Source organism: Salvelinus fontinalis, chromosome 7 (genome assembly GCF_029448725.1).
Source record: "Salvelinus fontinalis isolate EN_2023a chromosome 7, ASM2944872v1, whole genome shotgun sequence".
NCBI lineage: Eukaryota > Metazoa > Chordata > Actinopteri > Salmoniformes > Salmonidae > Salvelinus > Salvelinus fontinalis.
In genome coordinates, this window is record NC_074671.1 from 31,684,876 (window position 1) to 31,703,700 (window position 18,825).

At 42.0% G+C, this 18,825-nt stretch overlaps 1 protein-coding gene across 2 annotated transcripts in view; it reads left to right on the forward strand.

Moving 5' to 3' along the window:
• The window catches only part of LOC129859401 (plexin domain-containing protein 2-like), a 180,375-nt gene extending 164,516 nt beyond the window's left edge, over positions 1-15,859 (forward strand). The window contains exons 13-14 of one of the 2 annotated variants that reach the window (XM_055929158.1): positions 6,506-6,669; positions 15,122-15,859. In XM_055929158.1, coding sequence (XP_055785133.1) covers positions 6,506-6,669; positions 15,122-15,199 — 242 coding nt within the window. In that variant the 3' untranslated portion in view covers positions 15,200-15,859. Of the gene's footprint in view, positions 1-6,505; positions 6,670-8,725; positions 11,262-15,121 lie in introns of those variants that run through there. The other variant, XM_055929157.1, reaches the window with a different exon arrangement.
• Positions 15,860-18,825: the final 2,966 nt, after the last annotated feature.

Sequence of the window (18,825 nt, forward strand, 5' to 3'; positions counted from 1 at the left end):
CTGTAGACAACATGCAACATTACTTGCTGATTGGCAGCATACTGTAGTACCGTCAGTTTATCAGAATATTGTACGGGTAGCTTATTGGAGGCTTGGCATTCAGCAAGCTTTTTTTGGTCTCCCATTAGAGGGAATGTTATTCCAGTTAATGTGTTCTGTTCATAAACAATATATTTCTACACTGCCAGTACTCAAGTCTTGTTAAAGGCTGACATAAGTGGATGTGATATTAAAGCGCCATACAGTATTTATTTTATAGCTAGTCACAATGTCATTGTAATATTCACTTCCCTGCCTGCCATCAGGCCAAGAAGTGTGACAGATTAGCTAGAGTAAGTTACTGTGAAATTGACAATAACTGACTTGCAGCCAGTTGACAGTAAGTTGTAGAAAATGAAACATTAACTTTCTGTGAACCAGCTGCTATGAAGCTACTGGTAAATGCACAGTAACATCTTAACAGTGCAGTTCTTCATTGTCACAAGTTCATACAGAGATTGCAGAACTGACCGTGTCAAAACAGGTGCTCACCCTTAATCAACGTTAACATAACATTTCCACTGACGGTTGCCTCAATACAACATATTTTACACCAAAAATGGTAATGAGCCCAAGCCAGCACATCAACTCCACCTACATTTCAAAGTGCAGTAAAGATTGTACCTTATATTGAACATATTGTGTCGAAACGTACCACTATACTAGATTATCCGCACATGTACTCTAAACGGTATCGACCAGTACAATGTGAATTCCAATGTGTACTTCTGAAGGTGCCTTATGTGTACCTTTTATATATTTTTGTAAATCAGGGAACAACGTTGTATTGTAACCATACTCTTATTTTTGAGAGTGTTTGGATATATGTTCTTGGTAACAAATCAGTACCTGGTGGCACTGTTGAGAGATGAATGCAGTTCAAATCCTGAGAGCATTGTATGATAAAAAGCAGTGCGAATGTTCTAACTACCAATTTTTGTTTTCACATTTCACGTGATATTTGTTCCAAAACCAAGTTCCCCTCTCACTCTGAGCGCTGGGTGCACAACGGACCTGCTAACCTGCTAACACTTCAGACTAACAGCCTAGGCACTACTGTGGAGTAGCTGCCTCCAACTGTGTAAGGATAGGCAGTTTGACTCTGTACTCTCCTCGCAGACAAATTGCCTTCCAGGGAAGAAAAAGAGAAAAGAAAGGGGAATTCCAGCTCTAGTTTCACTTTTGGTGGTGGTGTTTTTATTTGGGCCCCAGTTTTGGTTTTATGAAGTAGTTGAGAGGGGATTAGATTTTTTTTTTGCCAAATGGATCATCTCTGCTAAGGGGAAGGGTATGAATGAGAGAGGAGTCTATAACACAGTGGCTAAGACATTTTGTACAGAGAGGTCATGTTATAGTGGGGTTCCAAATCTTTATGCTCTGAGACGCACGCACACACACACACACACACACACACACATCCATCGACACACAATAAAAGTCCCAATCCCAAGCATAGCTACGTTATCTTGATACCTGTAGTACTTTGTGTTGTTTTCACTCTCAGCCCAGATGGGTATATATATTAGGATCAATGAGTTAGCCAGCTAACTTTGATAAACAACCAGAAATAACTATTGATTAAGAAAGCTCAACTTAGGTATGTGTTTTTGGTTGTTGAGTCAATTTGAGATTAAGCCAAAAAATAATTCTAATTATTTCAGAATATTTAGGCAGGTTAGCTGGCTAACTCATTGATTCTCCTTTGTTGTACATCCCTCTGGTGATTACAGATTCATATTAGATCATAAATACTTTCCCAGTGAAATTGGTTGAAATATATATTTTCAACCAAAACTACACATTTGCAGTTTTGTGCTTAGTGGGTTATAGTCTGTTTTTCACAGACATTTGCTTCACATAATGAGGTAAATACTTCAGATAAGATGTACAGGTGACTGCCAAAATAAAGGAAACACCAACATAAAGTGTCATAATATCGCATTCGGCCACCATGAGCCAGAACAGCTTCAATGTACCTTTTTTTAAGATGTTATTTTATCTTTTATAAACAAAACAAAACATACAGATACAAACAACAACACCATACAAACATCAACTACATCACACCTGGCCGGACCCACTAGCACATACCCCCATCTCCCATACACCCCATCACTTTCCGCCTGAAACTGCTCCATCTTGTTTCACTCCGTAGACCACGCACGTTCAATATTTGAATAATAAATTATTAGATTTTACCATTGTGTTAATTATTGGGGATTGATTGATTTCCAAGTTTTTAGTATATGTTTTATGAGAAGAGAATCGTCAAACCCATCCGGGATCTCATTACATCCCCATATGCCATGTCTTGAAATATGCAGACAGATGGATTAAAAGTATGTTTACATTGTAATACTTCTGAAAGCCAACTTCCTAGCTCCGCCCACAACTTCGGGACTTCATAGCATTCCCAGAAAGCATAGACTATTGAGTCACTATTAGTTTTACACTTAAAACACGACTCTGCCACTGTGCTGTAGAATTTGTGAATTTTCCCCTCATCCAGGGGACCAGGAACCACCGGCCTGAGGAGAGAAACATGAAAAGGTGAGATCCGGTAGTTAGTGGGAAGCTGTAACCTATAAGTCACCTCGTTGACCCTCCGGAGGACCTTAAATGGCCCCACAAACTGTGGGCTCAGCTTCTTGCAGGGCAGGCTCAGTGGGAGGTTCCTGGTGGAGAGCCAGACGCGATCACCAGGATGAAACATGGAAGCCTCACTGCGGTGGCGAGCCGCCTGCTCCTTCTGGCGACGGACAGCGCGCTGGAGTCTCAAGTGAGCATCAAACCAAACTTCCTCTGCGCCCCCGAACCGTTCCTTCACCACAAGGGCTTCGGTCTGGCTCGGAGTCCACGGAGCCAAGGCTGGCTGATAACCCAGGACACACTGGAAGGGAGTAAGCCCAGGGGAGGAGTGACGTGATGAATTCTGTGCATATTCCACCCAGGGAAATAATCGGGCCCACTCCCCCTGCCTGTCTTGGCAGTGAGTCCTCAGGAACCTCCCCAGCTCCTGGTTCATCCTCTCCACCTGCCTGTTGGACTGAGGCCGGTACCCGGAAGTGAGGCTGACCGTGACCCCCAGTTTGTCCATGAAAGCCCTCCATACTCATGACGTGAATCGGAAACGATGTCCTCCGGAACGATGTCGGAGGATGTCGGAAACGATGTCCTCCGGAAGGCCATAGTGCCGGAAGACCTGCTGAAACAGTGCCTCAGTGACCTGGAGAGCGGTAGGGAGACCAGAGAGAGAGAAATAAACCGACATGATTTTGAGAATCTGTCCACAATCACCAGAATGGTGGTGAAATCGTCAAAAGGAGGAGATCGGTGACAAAATCAATGGGGCACAGGAAGGGGAATGAGTCTCCCTGTTGGAGTGTGCCAGATGGATTTAATTTGGGCACATACTGAACATGAGTTGACATAGTGAGTCACATCCTGCGCCATGGTGGGCCACCAGTATTTATTGGAGATGGAGTGAGTGGTGCCTGGTATCCTCCAGATGTGACGCTTGGCATTCAGGCCAAAGAGTTCAAAATTGGTTTCATCAGACCAGAGAATCTTGTTTCTCCTGGTCTGAGAGTCCTTTAGGTGTCTTTTGGCAAAATCCAAGCGGCTGTCATGTGCCTTTTACTGAGGAGTGGCTTCCGTCTGGCCTCTCTACCATAAAGGCCTGATTGGTGGAGTGCTGCAGAGATGGTTGTCCTTCTGGAAGGTTCTCCCATCTCCACAGAGGAACTCGGGAGCTCTGTCAGAGTGACCATCGAGTTCTTGGTCACCTCATTGACCAAGGCCCTTCTCCCCTGATTGCTCAGTTTGGCTGGGCGGCCAGCTCTATGAAGAGTCTTGGTGGATCCAAACTTCTTCCATTTAAGAATGATAGAGGCCACTGTGTTATTGGGGACCTTTAATGCTGCAGACATTTTTTGGTACCCACAAAATCCTGACTCGGAGCTCTACTGAAAAGTCATTCAACCTCATGGCTTGGTTTTTGCTCTGACATGCACTGTCAACTGTGGGACCTTATATAGACAGATGTGTGTCTTTCCGAATCATGTCCAATTAATTGAATTTACCACAGGTGGACTCCAATCAAGTTGTAGAAACATCTCAAGGATGATCAATGGAAACAGGATGTCCCTGAGCTCAATTTTTTTGAGTCTCATAGCAAAGGGTCTGAATACTTTTGTAAATAAGGTATTTCTGTTTTCATTAGGGGGTATTGTGTGTAGATTGATGAGGATTTTTTTTTTTTAATCCATTTTAGAATATGCAATAACGTAACAAAATGTGAAAAAAGGAAAGGGGTCTAAATACTTTCCCGAATGCAATGTATACATTTATAGTTAGTTAATTTAGCAGATGGTCTTATCACACTATAGTGCCATCAGACTGGATACCAATGCAGGGTAAAATGGGGCCACAAAATTGGGAACTGCTATAATTTTTTTTTAAATATAAAAGTATTTTGAAAATACAAATGAAAGCTCTCAAAAGTATGTTGTTACATAATATATTGGAGTTTAGTTCAGCCCAGTGTAATACAGATGACAAAATACATATTTCAAATACATTTAACAGAAATAACTGCCCATCTCTGACACTAAGCATGATGGGATGTTAATTGCTTAATTAACTCAGGAACCACAACTTTGTTCAATGTACTTTGTATCCCTCATTGACTCACTTGTTTCCATTATTTTGGCAGTTACCTGTATGTACATCCACAATGACGGGCCATGTTTTAGCAAACAGGTTTGATTAGCACTCTGGACCTCCTTGTTTTCCCGTGTGATGTTGGAGATCAATAAGGCAGAGAGCCAGGAGAGGAGGGAGCTGCCTGGGGCACTGGTGGGTGGCTGGTCACTAATTAAACCAAGAAAGAGAATAAAAAAGTAAACAAATAAATAAACAAGCACAATAAATAAATAGATCCAGAAAGGAATGTTGCCATAAATCTGTAAGAGCTGAGATAACAAAGCTGTGACGGGCATCACTTCATTAGCTCAATCCTGCTATGATCGATGGGCCTGCCTCCACTGGGGCTCACACACAATCACACGTGCACGCGTGCACATACACACACATCAGTGGGAATCAAACATGATGAGAATATAGAGCAGGGTGTTCCAATGTTATCTTATTATCAGGCTTTCAGCTTTGATTGTTAGAGGGCAGGTTTCAGTTGACTAGTAGTAGTAGAAGTAGTATGCAATATAAAAGATGCAATATGTAACTTTTTGGGGCGACCCGTCCAAATTCAGTTATAGCGCTGTCATTCTCATTGAACGCAAGTCTAAGAAGCGGTAGATCTATTCTATGTGCGCTATTTCTATGCCTTCTGTTCTTAAGTTTCATTTTTGCATCTTTAACTTTTGGTTTTGTACACCAGCTTCAAACAGATGAAAATACAATATTTTTGCTTATTGAAAATACATTTCACAGCGGGTTAGATGGTACAATGATTCTCTACGCTATACATTGATGGTTTTGTCACATAAACTGAAATTAGGCGAACCTTTAGAATTTTAGGGAAGAGGAAATGGCGGTGCGATTTCTGCATATTGCACCTTTAAGACAATAATCACAACATTGTTATGTTCATGTGATCTTCAGAGTTGAAGGTGTCCGTTAGTGATTCAGAACTGGCAGCCAGTTTGGACAGGTTTGACTCTGTCTCGTCCCACAGACTTGAAGATGACACATTAACATTAATTTATGGCTCTCCGTTGGACAGTCAATCATTATGGAGTCTCCTCTCCACACACCCACCTTATCAAACTGGACTGTCATTACTGAAGAGTGTCTGATAACCCTCAATATCTCCATCCATTTTCTCCCATCCAATAACACCATGTGCTAACCTTGGTTTGAGATTATCTGCACCTTTCGCCGCACCTGCTATAACAACTCTAAATCTGTGTACACAACCAATAAACTTAGATTTTATATCTCATGCCTCTGCTGAAGCACGCTGCTCATGAACAGCTAACCAGGCTAAGCCACAATGATGCTAATCTCCTCCTTCAATACACACGCACGCACACACACGCACACACACATATACACCGTATCTGCTGCTGAAGGCTGAGCTAGATCCGGAATCTTCTGTGAATGGTTGGAGGAGAATTGTTACCAGAGTTGTTATGATTAGGCTATACAATAATAATGTCAGCATCATAACATTTGTTCCAATGAACTTTTAATCACAAGCTTCAGGCCTGTTTATGAAGAGTGAGGCCCTACAGTGACAAGAACTGGAGAAACAGAGACCAGCAGCATCCATGAATGATGAGTGTCCCCTACTGTTGAATAGGAAAAATGCAGTGAAAGTGTGTGTTCAATCTCTAAGCACCTGGTAGACGGATTGTGCCAATTGTGCGCGCGTGGCTGTGTCTGTGTGTTTGGGTCTGTGTGTTCAAGAGAGATTCTAAAAGTTGTTTTGGCTGTGTTTCTCCAGCGATGCCAAAGGAGAGTTCTGCAGAGCGGAAGGGCACACACCCCCTGCACACTGGACTGATCCTGGGCATCCTCATGGTCATGCTCATCATGGCTGCCACAGTCCTGGTCACCGTCTACATCTACCATCACCCCACCTCGGCCGCAAGCCTATTCTTCATCGAGGTGAGTCTTAACACTATCACTACTCTATGAGAGGCTACTAGCAGCTCTATGCACATTTGCGATTCCCTGCAGGAGACACGGGGTTCAAACCCTGTGAAGGGAGCACCCTTCTCACTATATCTCCTCTTCACCTATCTCCCACGGCTTCTCATCTGTGTGTCCATAAAGCATAAAACATATGAAAGAAGAGTGACTCTCCATCCACTCTCCCCAAAGAATAACAAGTTCATGTACAAAGACAGGTATTGCTTTGACTTCTCAAAAGTCCAAAGTATCCACTAGATTTAGAAGTCCATTTGGTCTGGACTGTCTATATGTTGGTCAGTTATGTGACCTGAAGTACTTCAGAACAGCAGGCCCGAGACGCATGCTAGCCTGAGGGTAGAGTCTCTCTCTCTCTCGCTCTGACTGTCAGGTTTGAATATGATGTGTGCTTTCCTAATCTACCCCAGCAGATACTTAATTCCCAGGTCAGGCTATAACCAGACGCCCGTATGTGTCCCAAATTGCACTACATTTGACCAAGGTACATAGGGCTCTTTTCAAAAATAGTGCACTTTATGGAGAATAGTGTGCCATTTGCCATTTGGGATGCAGCCCCGCCAAAAACACATTGAAAAGGACAGCACACTTTATAGCTTTACACTTTATCCGTATCTCCAACTCATAAAAATGCATGATTGCTTTCACAGTGCGCAGGCTTGGTTCTTTGTTGATAAATGCCTACGAATGCGTCGACAAGGAAATGGTTTCGGTTTCATTTGTACGGTTTGGAAAATGTAATGAGACTGATTGATGTTTAAACATCTAGAGAAAATAAACGACAAACGCATAATCTTCAAGGTCAATATTGCACAATGAGCCAATCCCTCGACAAGGAACAATTTCCCTGAGAGAATTCAAATGCTTCTCTCGCGGAGCTCTCATCACTCACCGAGTGGTTTAGTACATGGTATATATTAAACGGCCAGTTTCAATTAATCTCATACAAAACATCGGCTTCAATCACACATGCCTAAGATACCTCAGATATTATTTCTCGCTGTCTGTGAAACAATGCACTTTGCTTATTACTAACGCGATCTATCATAATTCAAATGAGAAGGGCAAGCTAGCTACTGACACCTCAGCTGACACAGGATGTAGCACAGTGGCCTAACCCTGAGCACAGGTCAGTGGCATTGCTAACCTTTGATCTTTGACCCTAGTTTGAGACCTCAATGACCCTCATGACTTCTAACATGTTTATATACGGTCCTCTAATGCCGACGGTGTACACTACACGACTTTCAAAATCCTTACATCGCTGAGCCTCTCACATTGAACGGATGTCTTTCGTGTAGTTCTTTGTCTTGCCAACGTAGTGGTGCGCACACTGAACGATCTGGTGGGGTGTCACACACTACAAGATTCTTCACTTGGTCGTGAGGATTCTCCGTACCGCCACATTGTCTTGCAAAAGCAATGATATGATGACGTGATAAGATTGTTAATGAGGCTAGAACAAGCTGTGGCTCAAAGCAGCCTCATAAGTTTTCAGTCAGACGTTCACGCTTGCCATACAGAGTTGACATTTCTAGCCAACATTTTGAATTGAATAGCATTAATTGTGAACTTCAGAGCTGTAACGATTTGACAATTTGGCTTTGGTTAAAGGCAAGTACAAATGCATACTGGTAGTCATCGCTCCTGCTCGAGAGTCTACACATTCTGGGTGATGCGAAACAATGTCATCATCTCACTGGCTTCTTCTCTGGCGAGCTCTCATTGGCTATTGCTGGTCATTGTTGTTGCACATCTCACACCACAAGAGCTTCGCAGATTTCGTGCCGATAAAATCAAACGTTGGAAAATATCTGGGACAGCTAAAAGACATGATCAGTAGCCTCAGATTCTGTCTCTGACCCGCTCACATTAAACAAGCGTCGGTGACAGCTGCACGCACCGAGTAGACAACAACATGGGGATTTTGTCTCCGATCTCAAAAAATGTAGTTGGGGATAAAATCGTGTACTGTACACCCAGCTTAACCTGTGACCCCTTTCCCCTTCTCCAGAGACGTCCCAGCAGGTGGCCGGCCATGAAGTTCCGCCGAGGGTCCGGTCACCCGGCCTATGCGGAGGTGGAGCCTGTGGGCCAGGAGAAAGAGGGCTTCATCGAGTCTGAGCAGTGCTAAAGGGAATCCCCCCCACCACACACACACACACAAACACCCCCCGCCGTGCCGCTCTCCCCCTTCCCGTATTGCCCCCCTTGCGCCCGCTCCACAGGGACTGACACACCAGTATTGCCCCAGAAACAGGCCTTCCGAATCTGCCGTACCCATGGCGACTGATTGACGCTGGTCTCTTGTTTTGTTGATTAAAACACTCACTGTCAAGATTGTAAACTTAAATTAGAAAATTGTGGAGGTGTTAATTTGAAACCCCACACTCTTGCTGGTTGTCGAAGAGTGGGCCTTGTGTTTGGTGGACTACCATGGTGGACTACCACCTTCAACCCTGGCTTGTCCAACAGAGAGCTGATCTGAGAGCTAAGGGAGGGTCACTGCCAGAGGGACTGTGCTGTAGGAAAACCTTGAAAACTGATCTCAAGTCAGCTCTTCGTCCAAGTCCTCAAAGTCTCACACTCATGCTGGTTGAAGTGACTGACTGATTGACTTGTTGGGGACAGAGGGAAAGTAGCCCCGTTTATACCTGGTGCTAACATGCGTCCTTTGTCCTGATCTTGTCCACATTTTGATTGTTCCAACATTTTAAGACGGGTGTAGATGATTAAGATTAACCATTTAAATCATCATAATACTGACCTTTAAAATCATTGACATGTATCAAAATTGACTTAGGGCATCAGTAACTGTCTTAAAACAAATAAATCCATATTATTTTAAAATATATCTGTCAAATAATTTGCATACAAGGAGGCATGAGCTCATCTGGTCACAATGCGGGCACAGTGGACGGATAAGAGACACATTTTAATACTATGTGTAGAGGCGAAAAAACCTTGATCAGATAGTGATTGGATCATATTGATCAGATCACGAAACTCACATGTTAGCACAAGGTGTAAACGAGGCTATTGAGTGGGTTGTACAGAGTAACTGCACTACACTGTGCTGGTGTGTGATACATTGGGGGAGTAGGTGGAATTATACAATATATTTTTCAGAAACAATACTGAGTATGTGAACAGAGATCTTGACTTTAAACGTTGGTGAGGTTATATAGACTTTACATCCTTTTGGGATTTTGCTAATGTACTTTTTTTGTATTTTGTTTTCTGTTGCTTTTTTTACTTGGGTTTTCTTATTCCTAATCAGTGTGGGGGTTTTGTCTTGCTTCCCACTACCATAATAAGGCTTCTTTGCCATAGCTTTTACGCCATAGTGTGGTTCAATAGTGTGATATGCTCTTGCTACTGCCACTCATCCTACCCAGGAGTAGCAGTCTGCAAGTCTGGAAATGTTCAGCTCTGTCATTTTTGCTCAGCTCTGTCATCTATTCTTTTTTTTTTTTTTTTGTCAAAGATTGTGTGGTTTTTGCTTACTGAGAAAACCTCTGTTTTCCACGATGGGGTGACGGGCACACTCTTCTCTCCTCGTTGGTTTGATAGCTCCCTTATTAACATATGTTGTTGTTGTTTTGTTTGTCTTTACAGGGATTTCAGTACTGCCGTGCCATTATTTCCTTGACTGGAGTCTGCTCAAACATTTTTTGCACAAAAGTTTTTCCATGCACATATATCTTTAGTTCCTTTGACTTGTGGTACTAATGCAAAATTGCAAGACAGGCGCTTGTGAGTGTGTGTGGTTGTGTGTATGCATGGTCTATATGTGAGTGAGTGAGTGTTTGTGTGCTTAGATATCCACCTGCTTGAAGGTGGGTCAGTTGGAGCTGGTTCTGTGTAATTGATGCTGATTGGTTGACCTGAGGTACATTAACAAGATGTTATGAGACGTGTTGGCGATACATTAAAAAACATACCTGGCTTGAGTTTGCCTGGGTTTTGAATTGTGGTATGCAGTGTGGTTTTCAATAGCAGTTTGACCTGCTGCTGTTTCGACCTGAAGAAGAATCTAAATTGTACAGGACTGGAGGATTCGTGTTATATGGAGTGAGACATCTGCCAAAAGGTTAAACGAACGTAATGTTAGAGATCTCCAAAAATGTACTTTTGACTCTAACTCCATACTGTGCCAAGTCAATATAAATGGATGACTAGTACTGGTACATGTCATTTAACCCTAGCATAGCAATGTATATACATGGGTCTACACCTTTGTAGATTGGCTCTCAAAACATTTGCAGATCCGGGTTATTAATGAAAAAGCATACATATGATATATTAGATTACTATTTTGTTTTTGAGTGGCCTTTTCTTCTCAATTTTTTTTCTTTCTTTTTTTCTCCCAAATGTGAATTAATGTATCAATCATTGCATAACTGCTGTTGCTGATCGATATAACGGACAAGGCTTTCATACATTGATCAAATCAAACAAAATTATGATTTCTGTTTCTTCATACTTATGATTTGTATACTGTACCAAGACTGACCGAACAAATACAATGAAATGTATTTCACCATCAATTGTAGATTGAGCTGGGAAATATGCCTTGGGCTACAATAGTACACACACACTGTACTATTTAGAATTAGAAATAAATAGATTATACAAAAAATATATATCTCAAATGTGCAATATAACATTCATCAAACTTCATTATGCATTTTTTTATTTTCAAAAGTTTAGTGATAATGATTGGGAATTATTTAGGGTTACATCATTGATGATGAATTAATCCCCCATTGCACTGAGACCAAAGACCCATCCCAATGTTTATTTTGTCATTATACTACGATGTTCTCCACCATGGAGACCTCTTCTACTCTGTGTCCCATGTTCACAATCTCTCACTTCATTCCCCACCAAGTCCAAATCTATCTCGCCCCTTAACGTTGAATCAATCCACTATTTTCATATTGCACTCACCACTTTGAGGACACCGCCACAGGCCTACATTCAACTCAAAACACACGCAGAGACATAGGCACACACTCACACAGACGCGTGCAACGTACGCACACACACACACGCGCGCACATGCTCGTATAGGATGAATGATTCATCAGCTGCTCAAGAGCTCAACACAACCCCATTCATAACAAGTCCATCTACAGAGGTGGAGTTACTGAGCACAGCAACCATCTACTGATCATTACGATTTTTTCCCAAAACAATGTTAAAGAGTCGATGGGGGGTGGGGTGGGGGGGGGGGGGGGGGGGGGGGGACACGTGACTACCCTCATAGCTTTTCCATGGCTACAGCCAAATGCTGTAGTCCCCAATGCTACACTATTCCCTACAAAGTGCACTATACAGGGAATAGGATGCTATTTGGGATGCAACCACTGCTTTGAGATTGGCTCAGTCTTCCCTTGTGAAGAAATGCTGTGTTGTTTGAGCTCTCTGGGACATCTGCATGTTCTGCTGCCACCTAAAACGGCAAATGTTTTTATAACCACTCAAACTGTGTCCCAAATGGCATTCTATTCCCCATTTAGTGCACTACTTTGGACCAGGACCCATAAGGCTCTAGTGAAAGGCAGTGTACTATAAAGGAAATAGGTTGCCATTTGGGACGCAGACGAAGTGGACTGAGGATGGAGCTGATAGAGGGGTTTGGGTTTTGTAAACAAACTTGGAGGATGAAGTGGGGGGCATTCAGTAGGCCTAAGTGTTCAGTCTGTGTTAGACAGTGATTGCAACATTTTCAAACTAGTTGTTTGGGATAAGAAAGCCTATTCAAGTTACTCCAGTAATCACTGAATGGCCTGATGGCTTTCAACCAACATTCTCTTAACTTTAGCTTTTTTAGAATAAGAAAAGCAACATTTGCTGCGTTTAGACAGGCAGACCAATTCTGATCTTTTCCCCACTAATTGGTCTTTTGACCAATCACATCAGATCTTTTCACATCAGATCGTTGTCAAAAGACTAATTAGTGAAAAAAATATAAGAATTGGGCTGCCTGTCTAAACGCACCAGTTGTGCTGTTGTTGAGATTAAAATACTGCAGAGTGCTGTTGCTTTTTCTACAGACCAATGACTTAAAACGAACAATGTAGCTCATACAGGTACAAGTCTTGTTCCACGGTGATTGCCTGAACTCAAAATGGAAGACGGAGGAAGATTCACATTTCTTCTAAGCTGTGACCCTATCTTTTGTTTCCGATCTCATTGCAAAACTCTGTAGGACATGACAACGAGAGACTCAAAAATCACACAGTACCCTAGCTGTCTGTCATTTCTGTAACTACTGTCATTTTGATTACATTTGAAATAAAGAATGTTGTTTAAATCTTGTTTTCCACTTTTCTGTTCACCTCAAATGTCTGACTTAGTAGTTACTGTTGTGACATTGGGGAATTGTACACTACAAGTATAATTCATTATTAATACCTAAGTAGCAACACAAGAGAGACAGCCCTGGTGACCGTGCTGTGCTGCCCCTTTCGGTCAGTCTCTTATCCTCCCCCCGATGAGTTCTGTGTTTCCCTTCCCTCCAGCAGAGTCCTTCATGGTTTCCTTTGAAGGCTGTTGGTCCATCCTGCTGTGTGAGCAGTGGTGTAAAGTACTTAAGTAAAAAAATACTTTAAAGTACTACTTAAGTTGTTTTGGGGTGTATCTGTACTTTACGATTTCTATTTTTGACAACTTTTACTTTTCTTCATTCCTAAAGAAAATAATCTACTTTTTTGCGCCATACACCCAAAAGTACTCGTTAAATGTTGAATGCCTAACAGGACAGGAAAATGGTCCAATTTACGCATTTATCAGGACAACACATGGTCCTCCCTTCTGCCTCTGATCTGGCGGACTCACTAAACACAAATGCTTCGTTTGTAAATGATGTCTGGGTGTTGGAGTGTGCTCCTGCTTATCGATACATAAAAAAATAAAGACAATTGCGCCGTCTAGTTTGCTTAATATAAGTCCTTTGAAATGATTTCTACTTTTACTTTTGATACTTAAGTACATTTTAGCAATTGCATTTACTTAATTTAAAATCAAATACTTTGACTTTTACTCAGGTAGTATTTTACTGGGTGACTTTCATTTTTACTTGAGTCTTTTTCTATTAAGGTATCTTTACTTTTACTCAAGTATGACAATCGAGTACTTTCTCCACCGCTGTGTGTGTGTGTGTGTGTGTGTGTGTGTGTGTGTGTGTGTGTGTGTGTGTGTGTGTGTGTGTGTGTGTGTGTGTGTGTGTGTGTGTGTGTGTGTGTGTGTGTGTTGCTGACAGCTCTCCATCTCTGAGGAGGAATCAGCAAGAAGAGTGTTTTCCTCAGTGGAGCGCTAGGGTAGTCAGTATTTTTCCCCGGCTTGATATAAAAAGATGTTAAAAAATAACGAAGAAAGGATGTTTGAGGCATAGAGGCAAAGGTGAAATGACTACGGCTGGGTAAAGTAAGGTAGTCTGCTGGGTCTAGCCTCTACATCAATGTGTTTCTCAAAGCAATTCAGCCAAAGCAGTGGCTACAATCTCTCCTGAAATAAAGTTTTGAGGTGAGGGTTAAGGGTTATATGATGAGGGTTAAGAGGAAATATTGTGGCGGTATCTCATTCAAATGCCAAGCTTGTTATAAATCATTGAGTTCCAAAAACCCCTCTAGCAGCTGCAAAACTGTCCTATCCAACCCAAATTCACTGTTGAATCTTATAATCCCTGCTGTTGTGGATAAATAAATGAATAGCGCACACAGAGTGAGACGAGAGACAGACACAGGATGCTTGTATTAAACCTTAGTATTCTGTACCCCCAAGCCACTAGACCCCCTAACAGATATGTTTCATTTAAATATGACACCAAAAACTTCAGTTGGTATAATCCAAAATCCATTTAAAGTTTTCTGTCTCTTGAGAGGCTGTTTAGTGGCTGTGCTCAGTTTTGTGTGCATATACAGATGATCGCAATTAGACAGAAGCCGGGGGATAATGCCTTTTTGAAGCTGATACACAAATGCAAATTGATAACTCTCTTCCCATCAAACAACACGTGAAGACAGCAGAACTGTCTACAGTCTTTACACAACAGAAGCCTGTCGGTTGTTAAAAAAATGTATCTCCAACACGGGCAGATTTAATTAAAGTTTCGGATGAGCTCGGCAACTCTGTGTCTGACAGCTAGGCTACACACGGCGCAGCAGCATGAGTGTCTGTCTGGATGCGTCTCACTGAGGCTGTGATTCTGACTTTGTAAACAAGAAGTGTGTGTGTGTGTGTGTGTGTGTGTGTGTGCGTGCGTGCGTGTAAACAGGTGTGTTTGGGGATAAATTGAAAGCAGGTTTCATCGAGCAGATGTTGAGATATGAGGGGCTCTTTGACTGGCTGGGGAAGTCACTGCTGCTAGACTTGTTTAAGTAAAACGTTTGTGTGTTTTTAGGATCAGCACTGCAGCGATGGACCAGTGGAGTGTGTTAGGGGGGATCCAAAGCCAGCACCTGGAGCTTTCTGTGCATGAGGAGTCAGAGAGTGGACCACACACACACCAACATGTGGGTGCACACACACACACAATTGTCATCCCATTCTTCCTAAAAACCGTGATGTGGTAAATAAATAACAGCTAGATGGAAGCATTTTAAACCATCCCTGTAGGAAACAGAAAAGAATAGCCATTGTAAAGAAAAAGTCACCAATCCAGAAACCCCCCCTTTGAGGAATACTCATCATATATCCGGACTGTCACCAGAACCTGCTTCACCAAACACTACCGCTGGGGAAATACACTAAACAGGAGTAACACTGTAAAAAAGGACAGAGACATGCAGAAGAAAGCTCCAGGGACACCATCTGAAGCACCATCAACATTTCTACATGACTCTATACCCCATCTCAGGTGTAGAGGGAATGTAGGGAATGGAGAGGTGCACTGCCGATCGTCAAGAGGATTCCTCTATACTGTCAGTGGTTTGTAGTGGTGTCAGACGGCAGTCCAACACTGTACTATAATTTATTATAAACTGGGTGGTTCGAGCTCTGAATCCTGATTGGCTGACAGCCGTGGTATATCAGACCGTATACCACGAGTATGACAAAACATATTTGTATTACTCTAATTACGTTGGTAACCTGTTTATAATATCAATAAGGCATCTCGGGGGTTTGTGGTATATGGCCAATATACCACGGCTAAGGGCTGTATCCAGGCACTCGTCGTGCATAAGAACAGCCATTAGCCGTGGTATAGTGGCCATATACCACACCTCCTCTGGCCTTATTGCGTAATTATACATATATTATAGTATTGTTATAGTATATTAAACAACATGTCCATGAGCATAATAATCTGGTAAAACCCTGGCAACCACCCATCTAATATTAATACCATAGCATTATTTTTGTAGGTTTTGTCAACTGACTGCTGGGTTTTATAAGTACAAACATGATGTCTTATTGCCATCTAGTGGTGCAACCTTTTCATAGCGTACAGGTCCATTTGGAATAGGATGCAATTGAGTTCAAATGATAGTCTTCCATGCTGAAAAAAACCCAGTATAGACCAGTATAAATTGCAAGCTGGTCTATGCTGGTCAAGCTGGTCTGACCAGACCAGACTTCATTGTGTTCTCACTGGTGAACAGCCTTCGTTGTGTTTTCACTGGTGAACAGCCTTCGTTGTTTTCATTGGTAGGCCAGCCTTCATTGTGTTTTTGCAGGTGATCCGGCTTTCGTTGTGTTTTCGCTGGTGACAGTGTTTTCCTTAAGTACATTTAGTAGAAAAAGTAGCAAGCCAGTGAGTCCGGGCTGGGTGGGCCTGGGGGTGATTGCCCCCCGCATATTTCTTTTGCGAAACAAGCTATTTTGGTGGCCTCTGGTACATTCTAATGCATTTTTATTCCTTCCAGAATACACAGATAAATTATTGAATACTCTAACGATTTTACTCCGCAGATTGGTGAATTTAGTTTTGGAATTGATTACAAAGACATGACTTTGCAATAAAAAGTAATTGTTAGTTGTTTCGGATATTGTCTAGGCCTATATGTTCAGGACAGTTTTGAAACCTTTCTTCTCTTGAGATTCAAGTCATATTCAGAGTTTTACTGCAAGATATGAATTACCACAATTATTTTTCTTCTTCAAATTATGTATTTTATTGGCTCTGCTGCTGTGGACACTTAGGGTAAGGAACCCAATGTGTCATTATGTAATTTGGGTGAACTATCCATTTAATAGTTTGGCCTGTCAATCAATCACTGTGGGTGGGATTGTCAGGGGAGGGGGCAGGATGTTTGCAGTGGCAATTTTAGCATGTAAATCTTGGTGGGCAAACTCATTTTTAATGCATACTAGCAAAGCCACTACACAACACAACCCTAAACAATACATGAATTGCACTATAACGGTGACAAACGGTGCCCAGAAAGAGGTGTCACTACAGTCCCTGGTTCGAATCCATGCTGAATCACATCCAGGCCGTGATTAGGAGTCCCATAGGGCGGCGCACAATTGGCCCATCGTCGTCCGGGTTTGGCCGGGGTAGGCTGTCATTATAAAAAATAATTTGTTCTTCACTGACTTGCCTAGTTAAATAAAGGTCCAATTAAAAATATATATATTTTTAAAAGGTTTCATTTCAGAAACATGGGAGTGAATCCTTACCACCGCTACACCTCAGCGGAGCCTCATCTGGCAGCGGAAAAGTTTATTCAGCCTCATTTACTGCCTTTTGAAAAACCATAGCTGATATGGCTGACTTGCTTAAATAAATATGGTTCCTACTGACTCCTTGTGGATTTGTGTAACTCAATAAAAAGTGCATAGAGAGAGAGAGAGAGATGCAACTTACCATTTGAAGAATTTTAGTAGACCTATGTGGTCAAAAAGTAAGGAAAATATACTGCACAAAAATATAAACGCAACATGTAAAGTGTTGGTCCCATTTTTCATGAACTGAAATAAAAGATCCCAGATATTTCCATTTGCACAAAAAGCTTATTTCTCTCAAATGTTGTGCACAAATTTATTTACATCCCTGTTAAGTGAGCATTTCTCCTTTGCCAAGATAATTAATCCACCTGACAGATGTGGCATATCAAGAAACTGATTAAACAGCATGAACAGCTTGTGCTGGGGACAATAAAAGGCCACTAAAATGTGCAGTTTTGTCACACAACACAATGCCACAGATGTCTCAAGTTGTGAGGGAGCGTGCAATTGGCATGTCCACCAAAGCTTAATGTTCATTTCTGTACCACAAGCCGCCTCCAATGTCGTTTAGAGAATTTGGTAGTATGTCCAACCGGCCTCACAACTGCAGAACACGTGTAACCACACCAACCAAGGACCTCTACATCCGGCTTCATCAACTGCGGGATCGTCTGAGGATTATTTCTGTCTGTAATAAAGCCCTTTTGTGGGGAAAAACTCATTCTTATTGGCTGGGTCTGGCTGCCAGGTGGGTGGGCCTATGCCCTCTCAGACCCATCCATGGCTGCACCCCTGCCCAGTCATGTGATATCCACAGATCAGAGCCTAATGAATTTATTTCAATTCACTGGTTTCCTTATATGAACTGTAAATCAGTAAAATCCTTGAAAATTGTTGCATGTTGCGTTAATATTTTTTGTTCAGTCTATTTTCCCAGCCGGGGCTCGATTTTTTCTAAGTTCCCAGTTGTCTCGAGCGCACCGAAGTCTGAGATTTCCGAGTTCCAAAGTCATGCTGAATTGAAAGCATGGCCAATGTATTCAACCTAGCGTGTGAATGTTTATCCTTTTAAGCTTAGAAAAGTGACCCTTTCAGACAGATGTTATAAATCCTTAAACCCAGACTTGGACCACACATCCTCTCCACCAAATAGCAGGCAGGGAAGCAAAATACTGATTCCTTCCAAACCACTCATTGTTGCATTTACAATTTCTTACTTGTTCTGTATTGTTTATGTCCAATGGCTGATGAGCACTGATATGTTTTATCTATGCTTTCTCTTCATATGACAGGGATTGCAAAGGATTTGCCGGTAGATTGTCAATGTGATTCATGATGATGACTGCTTGTCTAGCTAGCTAGCTAAGATTTTGAAAGTATGATGTTGACAAGATCAGTCCAATCAAATCTATGGTAGATATAGCATGATTTGAC